Below are 23,031 nucleotides of genomic sequence, written 5' to 3' on the forward strand. Positions count from 1 at the left end.
TAGGTATAGGGGGGGCGAGGCATGAACCCAAAACATCTCCTCTCTAAACTACGTAAGGAAAAATATATATCGAGGTATTGTTGGCGTTTAATTTTGACTAAAATGATTGCGGAGGTGTATATCAGAGCTAACAATGTTGAACAAATATATAGTATGAAAGTTTAAGATATACTAATGAAAACAACGGTATTGATTAAGTTTTCGGATTTAGCTAGCATTTCTACAGGTTTGGATGTCAAGTCATTCTTGATTAGACCACCGGCTCACATTAGGCTTTATAGCTACGAATGCATGTGCATATACAGCTACAGGGGCCTGTACAGATATACACAATCAAATGGGATCAATTACTTAGTACTGATCAATTACTAATGAAAACAATGGTAGTGATCAATATTGCAGAGAACATACCTAGAGAGAATTTAATCCAGACCATACTCATCCCCTCTGCAACTGATGTTGAAGAAGATCGGCTAGTCGGTGGCGGCAGGCGTGCAGCAGCTATCGCTATTTGGTGGTCACTTACGTTTGATGAACCATTGGAGGGTCCGAGCGTTGATTCAATTCTGACTATGCATCTGCCCGTGCCCTAGATCGTCGAACCTGAATCAACGCTCCAACTGGAACACAGAAGGGTAGTCTATAGGGCCGCACCGGCGAAGTCAGCGAGCGGTGGAATCGCAAAGCAAGGGGCTGCAGAGGTGGATTGCACGGCGAGATGCGGCAGCGGCAAATGCCCTACGGCCCTAGCAGCGAGACGAACTGAGGCGGCAGGCACGCAGCTCCGTGAGGAGAAACTGCATCTCGGATCGATCAGAACAATCCACAATGGCTAAACCTGTGCGGCTGTGCGCGTACATGGGCTAGCTGATGGGTATTTGGGCCGACTATTTCAGCGCGCAATGGACTAATTAATCAGCAATGGGCTAATCAAGTGATTAATTCTGGCCATTTGTCCATGTATATGGCATATTACCGATATATACGTACCTAAAATCTTTAGGGGGGGCGACACATTGGGGGGGGTCTAGCCCCTGCTCGCCCCCCCCTCCCTCCGCCCCTGGCTGGACACTTCTGCTAGTATATAAGACCGGTTCTACTCTTAGCTAGTTATTATATTGAAAGGAGTTTAGTCTCCATGAGGCCATGAGGGTACCTACCCATGTATATTCTTAGACCCTGCATACTATCCAAGCATATTCTTAAACCTTGAACTCTAGTATATGCTAGTACTATGTACCAGGACTGCTCTGTCCTATCTTTAGCACAATATCCAGGTATATTCTTCAGTTGTTAAAAATATCGTCTCAGATATCTACATATAGTTACTATTTTCTTGCTAGGCCATGCTAAGACATTGGTGCCGATTCTAGTATATTATCCATGTTTCGCTATTGAGAATTAGTTAATATCAGTTAGTTAACCTATGACATGGATGAAAGGTAAAATAAAAAGGCAAGTTTGAAGTCATGACCTTGCTGCAAAGAAACATAGCACATAAATGGCTAACATTATCTCCAAAACAATGCCCAAACTTAAAGGTTATTCTTCTGCTTGCCGGTGCGTGACACTCATGCAAAAGGCTAACCCAAGCCGTTCATTTCATGCCATTATCACGAAATAAGGTTAGTGTCTCTTTTTGCCTTTTCTATTTATTTGGCATGCTCATATTATTTTTCTTAACACTAGGACAATGGAGGTTGCAACTTCTTCATGTGGTGCGATGCTCCATCGGAAGCCCCTGCCAGCAACACATGTTTTCAATCACATTCGTCGGTTGTGATGCCTTGCAGTTGCCGCTACCCAGTTCTGGTGCATTCTCGACATCTTCACAACAACTGTAAATTGACTCCTCTTTTTGTTTACATGGGCACTTCTGCTACGTTCTTCTGATGACGCATCGTCTTTCTCCAGAGCCTCCCAAAAGACTGCCTATTTGACTTCTTCTTGAGAAAATTAGAGTTAGCAATGTGTACACCTTTAACCCAAAAGATCAAAGACAGTCCTATGCTCACCAATTACATGGTCCCAGGCGTGAAAGAGATTGAATGCCGAAGCTATGGTGGAGCATCTCTGCTAGCCCAAGAGGTAGTACATTCCATGGTGGTATTCTTATCTAAACTACAAGAATTTGGTTGGTCATTGAATGGAGTTAGCGGATTTTTTTATTTCCCCTCTTGGCAAATTCAAGATGTCTGAAGAAAAGTTGAACGTTCTTATCAAGGCCTCAGATGAAAGAAATAAAATGGATTTTGTTCAAGCTTGCAAGATAATTCGCAGTGACATATTCCTGACTGAAGAGCAGCTGCCTATTGATATTGAGATCTTTCTTAGTTTGCTGGAGAATTTGAAGAGAAGAAAAGGTATCTTGTCATTAACTCAGCCGCACTTATGACACATGCAAGCCAACTCGAGATCTTCAGCAAGATGTAAAAGTTGTCAGTTCTTGCAAAGACTGATCTAGAAAATCACAACATGATCCTGTCACAGCTACCATATTGTGATCCTGCCATCAAAGAAGGGAAGAAAATGTATTGGAAACTTAGAGCAGAAAAAAACAAATATCTCAGTTGCCAATTACGATATACGAGTGAAAATGAGCTCAAAAAACAAAAGAAAGCAGAAAAGAATGCGGTTTGGTCTAAGCCTATGATTGTGCAGCATTCTGTTGTGAATAATGTCGAGGAAGAAGAAAATCTTGTGAAGACCTATCCTGATGGTGGAGAGGGTCTGGTTAAGTTGATCAGAAATGGCAGTGAATACATCCATGCGCATCATGGATTGTTGTATATGAGACCAGGAAAGGTGACTGTCTCGTTTGAGCAGCCAAGAGCAATCGATGCAAGAGCTGAGTTCTCTGCTGACTGTGATTCACCACCACAGTGGGTTGAAGTATTCACCTACGAAGAGGTTGGGTACATCATTGACCAAGCTTTCCCAGGAGCTATTGTTAGGCTTCAAAATGCCATGCATGAAGTAGACGAACTAAAAGATGCTATGTAGATAGAGGTAAAATGCCTATGTGCCCTTGTTCCTTCTAAATCATGGCTGACTGGTTACTCGACCGAAGAATACCTAACAATATGTACTTATTATTATACCTGTTCTTTTGACTAGATCCTAGTATTACCCAAAATATTTACTTGCCATTATGCATGTTCTTTATATATACCTGAACTCTTATTTAGATGTAAAGAACTTGAATATGTACAGTAACCAGGAATGGCAAAATATATGATTATAATCTCTTCTTCATGAGTCAATATTTTCGATTTTCATAAACCAGACTCATGCATCACCTCACCATCCTCTCTCTAAAGTCCTGGCTCTTTGCCTATCATGTTTCTTGGCAATAGATGCATGGGGGTAATTCCTATCTTTGGCTCTGGGGTTTGTTTTGCAAAAAAAGCCACTTTTGGATTTTTGAAATACCAAATACTAGCTCGTTGGAAAACATATATCTCTAGAATTTTAGAAAATAGTTTTTGAAAACATGGGGATAAGAGAACATTCCTTCACTTAAACTATCAAAGAAATGGTGTTGCTGGAGCCTCGTGAGAATGCAAGAAAGAACCCATATGTTTTTCCCCAAATAATCTATCATCAGAGCCTACATGGTGCTTAACCCCACGTGAACCCTTTAGGTTAAGATGTAATATCTACTTAACTAAGTTGTTGACCTTCTCAACATAAATGGTAACACACTGTAAAAATTCTGCCCGGACTTCTGAGGGGCCACCGTGATAGAGAAAATTTAACACGCAATAGCTACTGTTACACATTTTCTTGAATTCATCTTTCCTACCGCTTTGTGCTTCCTAAATTTTGTTTGTTAAACTTTGATCTGTAATAATCATCCATCAGTTGCCTGCTTGCCAGATGAGTGGCTTGCGTATTCCTGAACCATCGCACCAAAAACTGACGGTCCTCCCATCAACTTTGATGGCGCATCAAACTCTATCACCAGTCCTGAAAAAAATGGAAAACAAAAATAATTCAAACATAAGCACCATTTCCTTTTCGGAAAACCACTATGAGAGGTAGCTCCAAAAGCCACACCCTACCTGCATCCAACACCAGAACTCTGTCGCTGTCCATGACGGTGGGGACACGATGCGCGATGCTGATGACGGTGTGCTCGCGGAACTCCTCCCGGATGATCCTCTGGATGGTCGCGTCTGTCTGGGAGTCAACAGAAGCCGTCGCCTCGTCCATGAATAAGATACGGCACTGCTTCAGTATGATACGGCCGAAGCAGAGAAGCTGCCTCTGCCCCATGCTCCAGTTCTCCCCCATGTCAGAAACTGCAAACAAAAAGCAACAAGTATTTGCTTGTTTTTACTAAAAGACGAGGAACCGGATGGCTAGATTGCACAAAAAAAACATTGAACTTGTGCACTAACATCTGATAGTCATGATATTTAGTTCTATGGTGCATAATTTCTTCTATTATTTAGACTTCATAGTCGTGATTCTAAATATTATGTATCCAGGACTAGCATTTCGCATTGTATCACTTAATTATTATTCTAAATTAGATCAATATTCTCATATGATAAGCATACCTAATGCATCAAGCTTCTCAGGTTTGGCAACTACTGTATCTTTTAGCTGGCAACGTTCAAGGGCCTGCACAGAAACAATATAATAAGATAACTAGAAACATTTAATTAGTTGGCGTATGAGAAAGGAAGTTCGTCTACTCAAACACACAGAGGCTATAAGCGGTACCTGCCATATCTCGCCCTCAGAATACTGACCAGTTGGGTCAATGTTGCTTCTTATGGTTCCTTCAAAGAGCGCAGGCTCTTGAGGAATGACACCAAAGCGAGACCTCAGATCATGAAGACCCAAGGTGCAAATATCTACCCCATCGATGATGATCTGGCCTTTTGCAGGCTCTACGAGCCTGAACAATACCTGGATTAAAGTTGACTTGCCACTGCCGGTCCTTCCCACGACTCCTATCTTTTCTCCACTGCTGATGCTTATTGTAATGCCTTTCAAGATCAGAGGTGTGTTTGATCGATACCTTACCTGAAAAGGAAATTATTTGTCACTAACATCCGTCAATCACCTAGATAACAAATGGTTATTAGAAAACTTAATGAAGTTAGAATAGACAAAGGAGTAGAATAATAGTTGACCTCTAGATCCTTTATATCTATATCTCCTTGTCGTAGCCAATTTGTTGAGGGAAGACAATCTGCCACTGCCCATGCTGCCTCACAAGGAAGAGTACTGTACTGATTCACCCTCTCCACAGAGACCATATCATTTTCTAGCATACAGCTTATGGAAATCGCATAGTACACCAAGGAATTGAGAGAAAGACCATAGGAAAGAGACATGCCGACAAATTCTACAGTAGAAACAACAAAGTATCAATGAAGGAATTGTTAGAGTTGTATATACTTTCCATGTATTAGTCGTGTATTATCCCGTTGTATAAGGGGGGGTTCTCTGCACATTTACCACACAAGTAAGAAATACAAGTTGCATATTTTCCTCGTATAATAGAGCCCTAGTTTTTTTCCACTAAATGCACAATTCGTGGTCCTCTACATCTACTACCCGTTTGGCCTGCTACATGCCTTCCTCCCACTGATTTTGGTGCTGCTTCCTGACTATTGCTCTGTGCTGCAGCCGCCGCCGGCTGTTCACCGGGTGTGCTCGGATCAGACAACCAAGTTGATTTTCTTTCTTTACCTCGTTTTTTTCATGGCTACTTAAGTGTCACCACAGCCACACATGCTGGCTTCGTCGTGAGCATGCACACATGCATTAGGAAACGTCACACTGAAATTTGTCATTGCAGGAAATAAAAACAGTGTGATGTAAAGACTAAACATGAGATGTAATTAGCCTAGATTTTACGTTATATTTTCCAACACATTCGTAGTTGGTACTAATCCCTAGTATTTGTTACACCAAATAGCTGCACCAAGAACTATTAATGCTATCCTAATACACAATGGTTATTTCTATCATAGTTCATCTTTTTATGTTGTATTTTTCAAAAAACACTTGAATACTTGATATGTCTTCAATGCTTAATATCCCCCCCGTTCCGAATTATAAGATGTTTTGGATATTTCAATGTAGACTACATATGAACTGAAATAAGTGAACAGACACTGAAAATTTGTCTAGATACATACAAATCAGAAAACACTAAAACATCTTATAATTCGGGATGGAGGGAGTAGCTAGCACAACTTTTTATTTTTCTTTATAGGTGATAATGGAAGTCAACAAAACAAGTAATTTTTTAAAAATAAAACATATAGTGAATCAGGAAAATAAAGTCTATTCTCTCATATGAAATGCAATTCTGTTAATACTCAATTAATGGAGATGTAATAATACCTTTCTTGATGAAATTGCTAGGCAAACTGATCATGAGAAAAGCAGTGATAGACAAAACAAGTGTGCCAATTAGCTCCAAACGAAACCCAAACCACTCATTAGCTGCGTAGTTATGGAAAGACATGCGCAAATTCGAGTTGATTCTGTCCAAGTTTATTTGGTAAAATTCGTCGACTTTCTCAAAACACCTTATAGTTGGAGAGCCCGAAAAGGTCTCAGTGAAGTGATCAATAACTGGTGCCCTTGTTACTCCCTGAAGACGAGTTAGCTCTCGAGATGTTGCAATATAGCGATTCTGAAAACATAAGTAGAAGTCAGAAATAAACTTGTCATGATTCAATTGCAGGTTGCTGGCATGAAGAATGGTTTCTGTCATCTAACATGCATTGTGGTAGCTGAATTATACCCGGTACCAAATGTTCAAAAGCAGGAGGGGAAGCACTGCTATGACTGACGGCCATGCAACTTGGCAGGTAACTGCGATGCTGCTAACCACTGAAATGCACATTGATATGCCAGCACCCATATAGAATAAAAGGGCAGTGTCTATTTTAGACTGGTCCGCTGATGCCTGAAGATAGAATACACAATGTAATAATAGGCCAACAAATGATTGTACACACAATGCATAACATGCTAAATCTACAGCTTGATAAGACATACCCGGCTTAGGATCCTTCCTGAAGGAGTGGTGTCAAAAAAGGACATTGGAGATCGTAGAATGCTGTTAAACATCTTACTGAAGAATGCCTGTGCTGATTTAAGCCCCAAAAATGCGATGACAAGAATGCTGATAAATTCAAGTACAACCGAAGCAGCAACTATTGAAACGTAGACACCAAGGAACATTGAAATGTCAAATATGGCGCCTCCTGAGGTTTCATATGATAGCCAGTAGTTACTAGCCATTCTGGAGACTTCTGATAGCAGAGATATAGCTAAAATGAGCAGCACTCCCCACCAACCCCAAGCCTGCGTGATGTACAGCTTGTACACATTCCAACTTACTTGTCCACTCTCCTTTTCCTCTTCCTGGATTATCTTAGACGAACCCGCTTCTTTGCTCGGTGCAGCAGCAATCGTATCACTGTTTCCATTACTTGATTTGGAGTTAATCGAAGGGGTCTTCGGCAAATCTGTGGTGGCCGGAGAATTCTCAGTATTCTGAGCTTGGTGGCCCTGCACACCTAATGCTCCCCTGGAACTGTGGTGAGCAGTAACAAGAGCTAAAAAATCTGAACATGAATCTAGTAAGTCGCCATAGTTCCCTGACTGAATGATCGCCCCATTTTTCATTACCTGCATGTTTGCATGCATGTTAATGTAGTTTCATAGCTGTTTATATCAATAACGTTAGCATGGTATCTTTTGCATGGTATATGAAGTGGAACTTACGAATACACTATCCACATTTCGTAAGAAATCGACTTGGTGAGTAACGAGCAAAACAGTCTTATTCTTGAGTATGCCCTTGAGACATTCCTGCAGAACATGGCTAACTGTCAGAGTCCGTAATAATTGGGTAAAATACTAGCCATAGTCCTCTACTTATTCGCAAGAACCTATTTTTTTGCACTGTTGAAGTAATGGGAAAGCTATAAGACATAAAAAAGGAAAATCATGTAGGATTTTTTTTACATGAATCAAGTGAGCTGTTAGTCTACCTTGTTGTTAACTGATTTCATGTGTCATCATGAGATGGACAATTTTAGCACATAGCCAAATAGTTTGGTATAAATGGTTCCTTTTAGTTTGTAACATGGTAAGAAGAATCACTCAAAAAATAAGGAAGTAATGCACAAGAAATAAAATTATTGGTTGCTTTTGAGAGGACAGCAAACCAACTGATGTCAAATTTTCTGTCTGAATTTTGTGCATCGATAAAAATCTAGTAGATGTGATTCGTTGCAAAAATGCAAGAGTGCAATATTTCTCAAAATGGTCTATAGGTTCGAATTTTCGTTCAGATATGGAAAGAGAAAATCTTTGTTGTGCAATATTTCTTAAAATCTCTCTTCTAGGTGCCTTCTATTTGATAGCAGATGGCATTATGCTTCCTCGTTTTCAAAATCTTTCTTCTAGGTGCCTTCCATGGACATTTAAAAAAATCCGTTGCACTTACTCAAAATTTAAAGAACTATATAAATTAGCAAACAGTACATCGAGAGAAAACAAATGTAAATAAAATTTTACCTTAAAGATAGATGAGCCAGTATGAGCATCAACTGCACTAAATATGTCATCAAGAAGATATATATCACAATCTTGGTAAACTGCTCTAGCAAGCTGGATGCGTTGTTTCTGCCCCCCACTGAGATTGATCCCTCGCTCTCCTATTTCAGTCTGGTCACCGAACTCCATCATTTCTAAATCTTTTTCTAAGCAACATGCATGTACAACTTCGTTGTACTTCTCTTGATGCATTGACTGTCCAAATAAAATGTTTTCCTGAATGGTTCCATTCTGGATCCAAGCTGTCTGAGTGACACATGCTGTTGTCCCACATATGCTAATCTGTATCAAAGATAGAATATAAACAGGAAAGATGTTGGCGAGGCAGAAAAGTAATCTGATTTGAAAACCGTAGTCATGTTGCTAGGAGTGTACATATAAGCAGATAAAGGCTATTCGTGTGGGTGGCCTAGTTCTAGAAATTAGACAACCTCTACGGTAAAGATTCCAGAATGTACTATTTCTCCTTAATCCTGATATTATTATCTACAAAGTGTCACAAAGTGTGAAGAAAGAGATAGTCTCTGCCAGTAGAGCTAACTGTCCAAACGATGATTTTTCCTAGAACTTATATATGCTCTCCTATTGAACAGCTATAAGATTTCTCATGCGCTACATTTTCTCGTGTACAATTTCAGAATGAGCTGCAAGTGACATTTGTTTCTACAGAGCTTATCTGCAAACGGAAAACGGTTAAAGTGTGTTTTAAGTTGTTGTGCAACTTTCAACTATCAAATTATTTTGTACAGCCTTCTTGGATTTGTACACTCGGTTATGATCCTACTTGTTTGATGACTTTGATAGTTTGACCTAGTTGTATACTGCCAGGAAAAAGTAGCCAGTTGAAATTTAGAAATGAATCCATGGAGGCGATAGCTGAGTTGCTGGTATAACATCAGCAATCGTGCAGTTCTCTACACCACATAGATTGAAAAATATTCAGCAAGGTAGACCAAGGAAAAGATTATAACTGTGAAAGAAAAGGACAATAAACTACAGCCGCGGGGAATAGCACAATTGGTTCGTTCGGGTCAAGGAGCATCCATCCATATCAGGGGCCAAGTCTCGTAGCATATGTATATGGCAGATATAAAATACTAGTCGCAACGCCATCACACGCAGCTGATACAAGGTTAAGGACAGGCGGAAGATCCAACGCTGCTAGAACCCGCGCATTCCCGGCGCTTCATCGGATAAACAGATGCCGAGAGAACGTGGCACGAATGTGCAGGGGAAAAGACATCAGATCGAACGAATTCCCTTTTAGGGCTCCTTTGATTTAAAGGATAGGAAAAACATAGGAATTGGAAAGGTATAGGATTGGAATGGTATGTCTACTTGAAATCTATAGGAAGATGAAGTTTGTTTGATTGTAGCAAAGGAATTTTTCCATGAGGTATGAGCTAATGCTTTTTTCCTATAGGAATTACACTACAAGATTCCTATAGAAATTTTTCCTATAGGATTTGTTCCTATGAATCAAACAACATGTATAGAAATTTTCCCGTAGGAACCAAATTCTACGCAATTCTTATGCAAATCCTTTGAATCAAAGGAGCCCTTAACGTTTGGGAGGAGGAAGATTTGCCGGCCGAATGAGATTGTCGCGCGCCGCCGTATTGGGGTTTTCGTGCTAACTATCTCGTGTTTTTGCCCGGCAAAAGCATGTCCCTCCCAAACAATATCCGGCAAAAGCGACAGATCAGTCAATTGAGAAATACTGCCCCCGTGATGCCTTTTTTAGGGTGCATCGTTTCCAGCCGCGTGCTCCAAATACATCGCAGTGTTCAAAAAGGTATAACATACAACAAACCCTAAAGTCCACTCTCCCATCCCGTTTTCTAACATAATACAGGTATCCATTAGTCCTCATTTCCATCGCTCTGTACACTTCCTCACTCCTACTAGCCAAGCCAAACCCTAGATATCATATCACCATCGTGGTTTCAAAAAGAAAAATCCTTTGTCAATGTAATAAAAATATTTTTAATATCTTAAAGAAATGAAAATTAGTATCCGAATGAAGAAATAGATCATTGATTTTGATTTTTCGACAGCGATTGACTTAGGTGCTGTAAAAGATCCCTAACACAAGATAATTGTGGGGCACACTTATCTGTGTCAGGGTAGTATGTTTTGCACCATCAAATCTTGGTGCCGCTGACCAAAACGTGTTGCGGATGTATGTGCCAAACAAAAAAAAAGCTGCGCCTGGGCTTATAACCATCAGGGACCGCGTGGGCTTTTGTAGTGATGCTGAAAGAGCCGAGATGATGGCATGCAAACAGGGTCTTTTGGTAGCGAGGGATACTCAGGTGCAACAAGTGATTCTAGAAACTCACAGCGTCGAGGTGACTGTCTTTTCGTTTCCTCAATGGAAATGGAAAGGGGCGGAGGCCTGTTGATCTGAAAAAGAATTCTAGAAACTCACAGCGTCGAGGTGGCAGCCAAGCTAAGGCATCTTCAACTGAACGTAAACGGACGATGTGCGACACTTTGCATCCACGAGGTCGAAAAAAGCGCCTGGCACCCTGCTCCAGCGGCGCGATGCATAGTGATCGGACCATTCGCGAAGAGGCAAACGGCCTAAATATGCGGCAGGTTTGCGTCTCCGCACGGTCGTGCCGAGCGTCCTCCTTTTTTTTTTACCCGGTCCCGCACATCAGGGAAAGTGAAATCGACCGCGCGAATTTTCTTCCTTTACCCTTCTTTGCTGCCCAGTGTGACGCCACCACTCAACCCCGCCGCCACGCCGCAGTACACGCTGTCTGCTCGGTCCTCGCCGCGCCGGAGAATAAAATCTCAGTCGGGGTAGGTTTTGGCGCGCACGTCGCCTGTTTGGGGGCCAAACATCTGCCGGTTGCGCCGCCCGGTCTCGCGCCCACAACCTGTTTGGTCAATTGCACCGGTAGGTTTCTTACTCATCTTTTGGGCGCTATTGCGCGCGACCATTGATCCACAGTTGCTACCTACGCAGATGGACATGTGAAAGATGTTGGACAAGTTCCGCGCTGAGGTCATTGACTCCTCTTCCGATGAAGAGTCCGATCAGACGACACAAACCATAGCTACTGATGCGGCCTCCATCCCACGAGTACAATGCCAGCCAGATGTCGGTGCACCTAGGCTCTGCGAAGGGCTGCTCAAAAAACTTGTCGCGCAACAGAGTGGAAGTGCACCTCTAGCTCCACAAGGACTACTTCCACGACACCAATCCGGTGTACCTGGAAAAAATGTTCCGGCACCGGTACAGGATGTCAAAGGACATGTCCATGGTCATTCTACGGGATTTCAGAGACTACGATCACTACTTCCAATGCAGGCCCGATGCAACAAGTGCGCTAGGTTTCACCTCTTACCAAAAAATCTCCCGCAGCTATTCGTAGGCTATCATATGAAATGGTTGCTAACATATTCGACGAGCATCTTCGAATGGGTGAGAGCACCTGCCTTGAGTCCATATACCGGTTTTGCCGAGTTGTGATTGCCATGTTCGGACAACATTACTGTAGGGAGCCAACAGTTGAGGATACAAGGCGGATGTTGTCTATCAACGCGTCTAGAGGGTTCACAGGTATGATCGGCAGCATAGATTGCATGCACTGGGAGTGAAAGAACTGTCCATTTGAATGGCAGGGTCAGTACAACGGCCATGCGGAGGGATGCACTATAATTCTTGAAGCAATGATATCTCAAGATTTATGGATTTGGCATTAATTTTTTGGCATGGCCGGTTCCAACAATGATATCAATGTGTTGCACCGATCACCGGTTTTCAACAGGCTTATGCAAGGCAAAACTCCCCGAGTGAGCTACGAGATCAATGGAAATGAATATGAAAAGCCATATTATCTTGCTGGTGGCATCTACCCTAATTGGGCCACACCAGTGAAGATTGTCCGTAATCCAAACACGAAAAAGATGAAGAGGTTTGCCAAGATGCAAGCGCCTTGCAGGAAAGATGTGGAGCGGGGATTTATTGTGTTGCAAGCTTGATGGGCAATTATCCGTGACCCGGAAAGAACCTGGTCGCTGAAGACCATGCATGAGGTGATGGCATGTTGCATGATTATGCACAACATGATCGTTGAAAACGAGCGTCCCGATGGCCGCAATGAACATCAATGGGATTTCGAAGGTGAGATGGTTGGTCAATCCCTGGAGCATCATCCTGGAAGGAGTATCTACATATGAATGTTGAAGTCATTGACGAGAACGTGTCCAGACGACTACAGACGGATCTGATTGAGCATCAGTGGGCATTGGCTAGTGTAAGGGTATATTGCCCCTATGTGTGGTTTTGGTAATTAATGACAACCCCTATGGACTAATGTTTTCATTGAGTTTATATGAAGGAATATTCCATAGGTACTACTTGTATTCCATGTGTTGGATTCAAGTATGGATGCCATGAAGATAAAGATATACCTTGTGTATTGGCATCAAGATCATCGATTTGAAGATATATATATGTGATATGATCAAGAAGAAATGAAGATAGAGTTCTTATGTGGAACTCAATATTAGCCATGCTCTAGCTTATGTGATAAGCAACGAATGATCTAGATCTTGAGTGCTTGATTCCAAGTAAAGAATTCTTTATACACCTCAAGATAGTATGATAGAGCATGAGAAGATACAAGGTTGACCAATACAAAGAGTGAAGAATAGATTCAAGATTGGTCAACACATGAAGCATGAAGAATGTGCCACGAGAAGTCATGTGGTATGGTAAGCCGTGTCAATCATGCTTTATGAACTAACCCATCATATATGTTCCCTTGTGTTGTCTATGTGGGTTAGGTATCTTTTCATGGGCATGCATCAAAAGTGAGATCTCATATAGCCCATGAGAGGATGACGTCAAGTGATGATTGTCATCAAGGTTGAGTTGGGCAAGTTCAAGTTGAGCATCTCAAGAGGATCATATGCTTGAAGCTTGCCGTCTATTTGGTGATAATGGACATGTGAAGATGTGCATCAATGGAGCTTTCCCATCATGGTGTGGGTGGAGCATTTGTGAGTCTTCACGAAGCAACAATGATCAAGTGAGACATTCCGGCTTGAGTGAGCTTGAAGAGTTATCATCAAGATCAAGCGGGTTGCGCAAGGCAAAGGTATGGCCTTGATAGGTTTTCCTTTTACCGGTCTCAAGGTGATTGATGGGAGACCGGATTATAGGATAGATAGTCACACTATCAAGAGGGGCTTTCGGTTGGGTAACTTGATCACATCGTCTTAGGGAGCTCAATCCTTTGCATACTTTTCATATCCTATTGCTTCTTGGTGTTTCTCTGTGAGAGGTTCTTGAGCTTGTTGCTAGCTTTACAACAAGCCCAAGTTCATCGAAAACGGAATCCGCATGCATCTTCTATTGCGTTTTCGAGTTTGGACGTCTTCACTGTTTCTTGACGGTGGGAGACTCCCTCTCTAAAAACATCTAAAAATATCCTGTGACGAGTCTCCATATTTCCAACAAAATTGGTTTCATGTCAATCGGGGTCTAGACACAAAAGTTATCACAGTTTTTGTATAACATGATTTTCCTGCTGGCCCGGTTTCTCACCCAGCGTGACCGGTCGTCCCACCGGCCGGCCCGGTTCAAACCGGCCCGTGGACTAGTGCCAACCGGGCAATTAACTGTAAGACACAGAAGTGTCCCGGTCATAGGCCCGGTTTGGACCGGCCGGGTTCGGCATGTGGCCCGGTCTGACCGGCTCTTGGACCGGGCGGCCCGGCCCCAGGCCCGGTTGATCGGCCTCCTCGACTGTACTGAGCTAAAACACATCCAACGGTTATATTTCTCCCTAGACTATAAATAGGTCTTCTTCCACCTTGGGCTAAATAAGTTCTTCCACTCTCTCTCTCCTCCATTATTGACTTTGAAGAAATTGCCCTCTCTCTTGATTCCCCCCATGATTCTTGCTCATTCTTGAGGGATATAGGAGAGGAGATCTAGATCTACAATCCCCACCAATCCATATCTCCTCTAAGTGAGGGGAACTCTTTAGATCTAGATCTTGAAGTCATTTGTTGATTTCCTCCATTGTTCTTCCTCTCTAATCTCATCCTAGCATTTGTTGCTTGGATGGGATTTGAGTGTGAAGGATTTGAACACCTCTAGTGTTCTTGCTTTGCATCATTGCATAGTGTTGAGCTCTCCACCACGATTAGTTCGAGTGAGAGACCGTGAGCTTGTTACTCTTGGAGGGAGACCTCCTAGTTGGTTTGGCGGTTGGTGCTCCGGTGATGTCTTCAAGGAAGATTGTGAAGAGTCCCGGGCTTCTCCTTCGTGGAGCTTGTGAAGTGGTTGTGGAGCTTGCCATCTCCGGAGTGGAGGAAAAGCTAACCATAAGGAAAGGGTCATTATCCTTCGTGGGTTTGGCTCGGAGAATATGGTGAGCCTTTGTGGCGTTGGGGAATCCTTCATGGGACCTCCACTCCTCCAAACGTGACGTACCTTCTTGCAAAGGAAGGGAACACGGGAATACATCCTCGTCTCCGCGTGCCTCGGTTATTTCTATACTCGAGCTTTCTTTCCTTATGATAGTCATCGTGCTTGAAGTATATATATCTTGCTATCACTTATGCTACATATATCTTGTGCCTATCTTGCTTAACTCTAGTTGTTGTTGTTGCACTTAGTTGAGCCTATCATATTTAGGGCTTGTGCTTGTAAACTAAGCGTTAGTTTAATTCCGCATTTTTACAAGACAAATCCGAGTTTTCAAACCCCTATTCCCCCCCCCCCCCCCTCTAGGCGACATCTCGTCCTTGCGGCTGGCCATGAAGACAAGGCCATAGAGGAATACCATCTTATTTTCATGTAGACTTTTTAAATTTTGGATGTAATAACTGAAACTACTTTGAACCTGTTTATTTTGTTATTTAAAACATCCTAATTCATGCGGACACGCAAATACGTCGCCCCACTGGAGGCACCCCATGCACAAATGGACGAGCGGTCAAAAATGACAAATTTTGTGTCCACTGAACGATGCAAACGGACGAGCACGATCATTTTGCGTGTCCGAAATGCGTCGCCCTGTTGGAGATGCCCTAATTAGAGAAGAGCAAGACCAATACTCTTAGAGCATCTCTAGCAGAGCCCGTAAACGTGCAAACTGTAAAACGTGAGTTCATGCTACCGACCTCGTGTTTACGGGTCGAAAAAATGGCGGCGCAGATCAAAACCCGTGAAATAAAACTTTAAAAAAGAATATTCTAAAACATGCCACTGGACCCATTTTTTATTATTTTTTCCATCACTTCTTCCTTAAGCTTCCCTCTGTGCAAACATTGACCTGCCCAGCCCCGGCCGCTCCGCTCAGGCTACGTCCTGGCCGTGCGCCGCCCCAGTCCCTGCCCCGCGCGCGCCGCCCTGCCCCGCCACCCCGCCTTGCCCGCGCCTGCGCCACCCCGCCTTGCCCGCGCCTGCGCCGCCCTGCCCCGCCTCGCCCGTGCCACGTGCAGCCCCGCCCCTGCCCCGGCCCCGCGTGCCCCGCGCTACCCCGACCCTTCGCCGCTCCACCCCGCCCAACACCGCCATGGCGAGCTCGACCCCGCCTCGTCACGGACGCCTCCAGGGCCGACCCGGCCGCGCCCGGGGAACTCGTGGCCGGCCGGCTGTCCGCTCTCCCTTTCCCGAGCTCGCAACGCATGGCTCCGCCGAAATTTGGTTGACATTCGAAGGCCGGATTTTGTCGAATTTGGTCCTATTCCGGTAGTCCTCCGGCGGAAGTGCATTGTTTGGAGCTGAAGTTTCAGCCCGCCAAAACACCACCAGGAGTACAGTTCATCGTTTAGTTCGACCTTCCGGCCCCTACAAACAGAGGCTAGAGTTTGGTTTTCAGTCTCGACCTGTAAAAAAATTCGGTTTCATCCTATTTACAGTAATTGATCTGCGCCGATTTTCGAACTGAACCCGTATACTGACGGTTATGCCTGCTTACGGGCTCTACTAGAGATGCTCTTATGGTCAGCTGGTGACTGAAATAAAAGGGTCTATTCTTTGTTTTGAAGAAACTTTGGTGCGATCGGTGCGGTGTTTGGTGAATGAAGCGGTACCAGAATGGCAAAGGAGGGCTGCGGTAATAAACTTTGTAAGGTGTGGCTTGGAGTAGCACCTGATTGTATCTTGACCAGGCTTGTACTTGACTCTAGTTCGAATTTATTGAAATTGCAGCGTTCATCTAAGGAAAAACAATGTGTGTATGTGACTGTCATTCTTCTCTCTTGTGAAACATTCAATTTTATTTAAAGTTTAGAAGTTTGGAAAACCAAAATTTCATTTTTTGAAATTACTAAGTTTAAAATTCAACTAGTTTCTAAATCCTAAAAGTTCAAAATTTTGAAAGTTCGACATTTTCGACGGTTTGAATTTTTCCAATGTATGAAAACTTCCAAATTTTATAAGGTTCAAATTCTATAAGTTCTAAACTTTTGGAATTTCCTATTTTTAAAATTTGATTTTTTTTGTGAACATCTACACGCTGAATTTCTTTTATATCATAAAACAAACACTTTTGCATTTGCCAATGTTCTTTTGCTATTGAAAGATGTGTTTTTCCTGGCTAACTGTGAGTTAGTACTCAACTTTTACATTTTATAGGTAAAGTCACTGTTCTTCCTCGGTTACTTTAATGTGCACATTGTCCACTCGTCGATGTGTAGGATTATAAGTATCTTCGGCGAAAATACCAAACGGAACGTTTGGCGAAAACTTCATAGTGGAGGGCGAAATTTTTTGGCCTCTTTGTAGTTCTTAATGCAAGATGTGGAGGGAAACTTTATAAAAAGGAAAGTTTACTCTAGTGGCACTTTCCGTCATAACAAGAATATATTAAAAAACATCTTTAACATTTCAACTTTTTGACTGTTTGAAAGGACTTCGAGTTGTTTTTCTAGCACGAGACCGAGGTCTTCAGTTGTATATTAGGATATTATGGATACCTTTTGCCATGTGGTTTCATACTTTTTGACCGTGTCGTTGGTAGTCATGTCTCATGTGTGATCCAAACGCCAAAGTTAACAAAATAAATTATTTTTTTCCTTGGTGGAAAGAGGCTTTTTGTAAAGCATTTGGTAGTCTATATTTTGATAATATTTGAAAATTGATTTTTGATTCTTGATGAAACTTAGAATAACTTTATGACACATAGTGTTTTTTTAACAGTTTGTTTCATTGTGTTTCAAACTTCGCTATTCAATTTTCATAGAGTTCAAACCATAAAATAATTGCCAATTTTTTTTCTAGAAATAGTTTGTTTTGCTCTGTTTCAAACTTTGTAGATTTTGTATTTCAACATACTTTGAACTTGTAACTTACATTAGACGCGTTTGATGAACTTATCAGATTGCGAACACTTTAGTGTTTCTTCATTGGGTTTCATTGTAAATCATGATGTTTCATTGCGTCTCGGGATTCAGGTTTTTCTAATTTTATTAATTTGGAGCTTGTTTAAAAGATCCTATCGAGATAAAAACACAGATTCAAACAGATTGGTATGTTGATAATTATTCCGACATACACAGTGCTTTTAAATTTAGGCTTAGTAATAATCAAATAAAATAGATGGACTATGGATGGGATCATGGGAGAGAGAGTGGGTTTATGTAAAAGAGAGTGTCTGCGCGAGAAAATGGATGGAACTATGGATGCACGCTATCTAGGATTTGCTTGTTAGTTCGTTTCCTAGTGCAGCTTCTGCAATGATTTTACCACAAGCCCAAACATTTCGTGTATAAACGTAGATTCAAATTGAAAGCCAAATTCCTTCCAAATCAAACACGGAAACTAGAGAAGAGTATTTGCAGAGCACTAACCTTGCCGGATACCTTGTGCATCTCTGCCATGATACATGACAGCAGCGACGACTTACCGGAGCCGACCGTCCCGACCACCGCCACGAGCTCACCCTTCCTCACCTCCATGTCGATCCCTTTCAGCACCGGCTCCTCTCCTCCACCATCATTCTCCTTCTTCCCATCACCCTGGATGTCCCATGCAAACACTCCGCCTTGCACCTTCACGGCCGCGTCCCCGGCGCCGCTACTGCCAAGGCGCTCCACCGCGGTGCCGTCGACTTCGGCGTCCGACAGGTACTTGTCGAGCCTGCCGAGCGACACGAATGCCTGCACGCACATTACGATGGTCTGCGGGAAGTTGCTCATGGGCCCTTGGAGCATGCCGAAGAAGGCCGTGGCCGTGAACACCTTGCCGGCGTCGAGCTCCCCTCCGGCGGCAATGTACGTCCCGAACACGAGCACCGTCATGGCGACGGGCCCGCTCGAGAACACCACGTTGCTGGCGCAAACGAAGAGTATGATCTTCTTCAGCCACCCCAGCTCCGCGCGCCGGAGCTCCCTCACCTTGCCGCTGAAGGCCTCCTCCCACGCCTGCAGCTTGATGACGCGCATGTGGTTGAGCATCTCCGTGATGGCCTTGACGCGGCTGTCCCGGACGCCGACGAACTTGAGCTGGTAGGCCAGGCTGAGCTTGCTGGCGAACGCCGTGGCCACGGTGACCGCGGCAATCACGGCGAGCGTCATGAGCACGGAGGGGCCGAGGTAGGAGTACAGGAGGAGGAGCGCCACCGCGATCTGCAGCGGCATGAGCCACAGGCCATGTAGCATGTGCATGGCGCCGGACACCATCGAGGCGTCCACCGTCATGTAGTTCACGATGGCGCCGGCGCCGTGCGCGCGGCGCGCCCCCGCGGAGAGGCGCAGCGACTTGCCGTACAGCGCCGTGAGCAGCGCACCGCGGATGCGCATGCCCAGGAGCTGGCCCTGGAAGTTGTAGTGGTGCGACGCCAGGGTCTGCACCGCCTTGCCGACGAGCAGCGTGAGGACCAGCTGGAGGCCCTCCCACGGCGTGCCGCCGCGGCGGATGAACTCGACGAAGCGGTCGATGAGCGAGGGCCCGACGTACATGGCGGCGAGCTGCACGAGGCCGAGTGCCGCGGTGAGCAGGAGCTGCGGCCAGAAGGAGAGCCAGAGCGCGACGCCCACAGGGCTCCACGATGCCGAAGCCGCCGCCGGCCAGTTGGACGCGAGCAGAGCGTGCGCCGCCTCTGCGCGGTGCGACGGCGACACCTCCGGCACGTCGTCGGCGGCGAGGGAGCCCTCGGCGTGGCCCTTGGAGACCAGCGGGTTGATCCAGCTGAACGCCGCGCGGGAGAGGAACGACGCGGTGACGTAGGGCGTCGCGGCCGCGTCGCTGGAGCGTTGGACTTGTTCATGACGCGCCGCAGTGGAGGCGATCAGGCCGCCCGAGTATCCGGTAACGGCAATGTACGCGAGGGGCAGTGAGAGGATAAGGAAGATGAAGGAGAGGATGTCGTCGGGGAAGAGCGGCGAGCGGTCGGCATCGCGGATTGCCGCGGAGGCGGAGAAGAGCGCGGCGGCGAGGGCGGTGGCGATCCAGAAGACGCGTAGATAGGGAGGGTGGTCGGTTTGTTTCCTCGAGGCGAACACGGTCCACGCGGCCGCGGCGTGCGCGGCGGAGTGGACGGCCAGGAAGGCGAACTCCGAGCTGCGCCAGGGCGTGCCAACCGGAAGGAGGAGGACCGCGAGCGCGAGGAGGACGGCCGCCGCGGCGGCGAGGACCACGGACGCGCCGAGACCGACGGCGTAGCGGCCGGTGGTGGGCCGGAGCGGGGGATTCGGCGCCGGCAGCAGGGGCTCCTGTTCAGGGGCAACCGCATCGACGGCCGTCATGGTGCGGCGGGTGAGCAGGGCGAGGACGAACGTGACGAGGAGGAAGAGAAGGTCAAGGGCCCCGAGGAGCGCGCGCTGCGGGCATGGCGAGAGGAAGAGGAAGGCGAGGCTGTCGGCGAGTGAGCCGGACGACGGCGACGGCGAGCACTCGGTGGTGGCCAGGGCCAGCCACCACGGGAGTCCTCGTCCCATCCCTTTCTTCCTAGCGAGGAAAATCTCTTTTGGATGGATGAGCGATCCTAGGACTGGGAGGAATATGAAAACGAATATGGGAGCGGAGAAACGGAGGAGTTCACTGGCCCGGCTGGGCACAGTCAACCGCGACTACGGATCTTTTAGTTTATCGGATTTGCTAGAAATTACAGTACATCTTTTAGCTGGACGCGTCTAGCGGGCGGCTGCGTGTCCGTTGTTGGTGCATCTGAACGCTCAACCAAAAACGGCACTACGGGAAAAACGGTCGCTGCCACGCAACCACCTATCACTAGTGGAAAAAAGGGCATTTGCACCGGTTGGTAAGGGCCATATTCACCGGATGTCCAACTGGTGCAACGCATCCAGTGCAAAAGGCCCTCCCCCACCACTTAGCACCGGTTCAGCCCACGTGGCCCGCAGAGGAGCGCTCGGGCGGAGGACCTATAGCACCGGTTCGTAATACGAACCACGAACCGGTGCTAAAGGGTTGTGCCGCGGTAGCGTTTTGGTGCCTTTCCCTGCCGCGGCAAGGAAGGGTACCAAAACGCTGCCGCAGGAGGAAATTACACTAAAACGTTGCCGCGGCAGAGTCTGCCTCCATTTGAAACACGTTATAATGCAGACACATATATATAGGAAACCATTATATTACATATATCGATCGAAGTGACACAGTTCATGCATATATATATGTCTACATCAACTTTCAAAATAAGTTCTATTCAATATTGGCCGGGGTGGGGGGGGAGGGGGGGCTGATAGAATGCTCTGTCTGGAGCTATGACTTGCTCAAGTAAGAATCCCGTCAGTTCTTCTTGAATTGCTCGTACACGCTCGGTTGTTAGAAGACCGTTCCGCAACCGTTGGATCTAATAATTTCAAGAAGGTGGTCAGTATATATATATGAATGAAGCACAAGGTGATAAAATAAAGTTATGAATGTTGTTTACGTACTTCAAGTTGATCTAAAATTTTGGCCCCCTGGTGGCAATTCTAGCGAATAAACTCGCAAGCGTAGAATCCGTATAAATTATTCCCGTCCTTTTGCCTCAAGCACTTTACGAGAACAAAGTTCAATCAAAGTAATAATCAAGGATGGTAATAATGGTATTGAACCTAGAATCAAAGAGATGCGCGGCCTAGCTAGTAGTACTTACCGGTACAGGTTTAATTTCAAGCTCTTTTTTCCACAAATCTGGAGCCTTGTTGGTGAACCGTTTCCAAGCCCTCTGGAGGATATCAGCCATGTCCCCCCACGCCGCAAGGGGTTTACTTTTCGAGTTCATGACTTCTACTACTCATCAATTATACTTAACACATGGAGTAAGCGAAAAAGATTTAATGTGTGAAGACAGTAACACTCACGCGAAGTTGTAAGGAAATAGTATTTCCCTTTTGTATGAGTGTTTCCTTAAGGCATATACCAAGTTATTTTCCGTGTCCTTGGGAAAGCGGTTGACAGAATACTCATTCACGGTATATGGATCAACGAACCCAATGTCATATATTTGCCCAAGTCGGCATTCGCGGATCTTCATTCTGCATAATATAGTGAGTATAGCTATATGCATGCAATGGACGAGCCGCGGTAGAGACTTAATTACATAAATAATACTTACAGACAATAGGCACTCAGCATAGATTTGTCGAGGGTGTTTTGATTGAATAACTGAAATAATTCAGAAAATTCCATGTTTATCACGTCAATTCGCCCGTAGTGCTCTTCTTTGATTGCTATCATGATCCAGTTCTGACCGTCCTCACATGCATCCATGTACCACTTATGCAGTCTTCGCAGTTGTGTTGATAGTTTAGGCAACTCCTCAGCTCTGACAAGAGGTTGCCCGTACTTGTACTGGTATGCTATTTGGACATCATCCGTGTTCATGAATTCGATGCGGCTTAAGTACTCAGGAATACTCATACCGGCCGCATCTACCTCATCTTTGTATAGTTTTACCAGCGTCGGATCAAGGCACTGTAGGACATCGGGATACACTTGGAGCGGGGGGCACGGGTTTTTCTGGGTTCCAAGCTGGGGAACTGGTTTCCCTTCTACCTTACTTTTTTCCCACCGCTCTTTTGCTACCACAGTTGACTTGCGAATAGAGCGGTCATAGTTCGATGAAAGCTTTGGCTCAGGTTGATGAAGGTACTTCAGCATTTTCAACTTTTTTTCCTTAGATATAGTCGGCTCGGGCTCGGTCGGGGCTTTTTCTTGCCAAAATTCGATTTCATGTACTGTTCCTTTGCGATCTTGTCATTTTCCTCAACTGTATAGTCGTAAGGTCTTTTGGGAGGAACCTTAGGTACTCTTGGGAGGGGCTCTTGTCGGCGTTGCGGTGATCGGTTATGACTCATTGCCGGAGCAATTCACTTTTTGCTCTTGGACTTAGTGGTGGGCTGCGGCGGTGGAGAAGGCTCACGCGGTGGCGGAGAAGGCTCACGCGCCGATGGAGAAGGCTGACGTGATGGAGACGGCTGACGCACTGGAGACGGCTGCATCGGTGGAGA

The 23,031-nt window shown here is 45.1% G+C and overlaps 1 protein-coding gene across 1 annotated transcript; it reads right to left on the reverse strand.

Moving 5' to 3' along the window:
• Window positions 1–3,721: 3,721 nt before the first annotated feature.
• Window positions 3,722–20,514, reverse strand: LOC124673102 (ABC transporter C family member 4-like). The gene is made up of 11 exons (XM_047209228.1): window positions 18,427–20,514; window positions 8,563–8,883; window positions 7,765–7,851; window positions 7,033–7,668; window positions 6,776–6,940; window positions 6,370–6,664; window positions 5,148–5,362; window positions 4,732–5,037; window positions 4,566–4,629; window positions 4,065–4,304; window positions 3,722–3,969 (listed from the first exon to the last, which is right to left on the reverse strand). The coding sequence occupies exons 1-11, from the start codon at window positions 20,512–20,514 to the stop codon at window positions 3,854–3,856; spliced, it is 4,533 nt and encodes a 1,510-aa protein (XP_047065184.1). The 3' UTR covers window positions 3,722–3,853.
• Window positions 20,515–23,031: the final 2,517 nt, after the last annotated feature.

The sequence above is a fragment of the Lolium rigidum genome, chromosome 7 (assembly GCF_022539505.1).
Source record: "Lolium rigidum isolate FL_2022 chromosome 7, APGP_CSIRO_Lrig_0.1, whole genome shotgun sequence".
NCBI lineage: Eukaryota > Viridiplantae > Streptophyta > Magnoliopsida > Poales > Poaceae > Lolium > Lolium rigidum.

What these genes read in the sequence shown, in the direction of transcription:
- LOC124673102 (XM_047209228.1), bottom strand. Translation starts at nt 20,514, where the DNA reads ATGGGACGAGGACTCCCGTGGTGGCTGGCCCTGGCCACCACCGAGTGC. An exon ending in TGCACAAGGTATCCGGCAAG is followed by an intron (nt 8,884 to 18,426) that starts GTTAGTGCTCTG and finishes TCTTTGATACAG; the next exon opens with ATTAGCATATGTGGGACAAC. An exon ending in AGTTCTGGTGTTGGATGCAG is followed by an intron (nt 3,970 to 4,064) that starts GTAGGGTGTGGC and finishes CATTTTTTTCAG; the next exon opens with GACTGGTGATAGAGTTTGAT.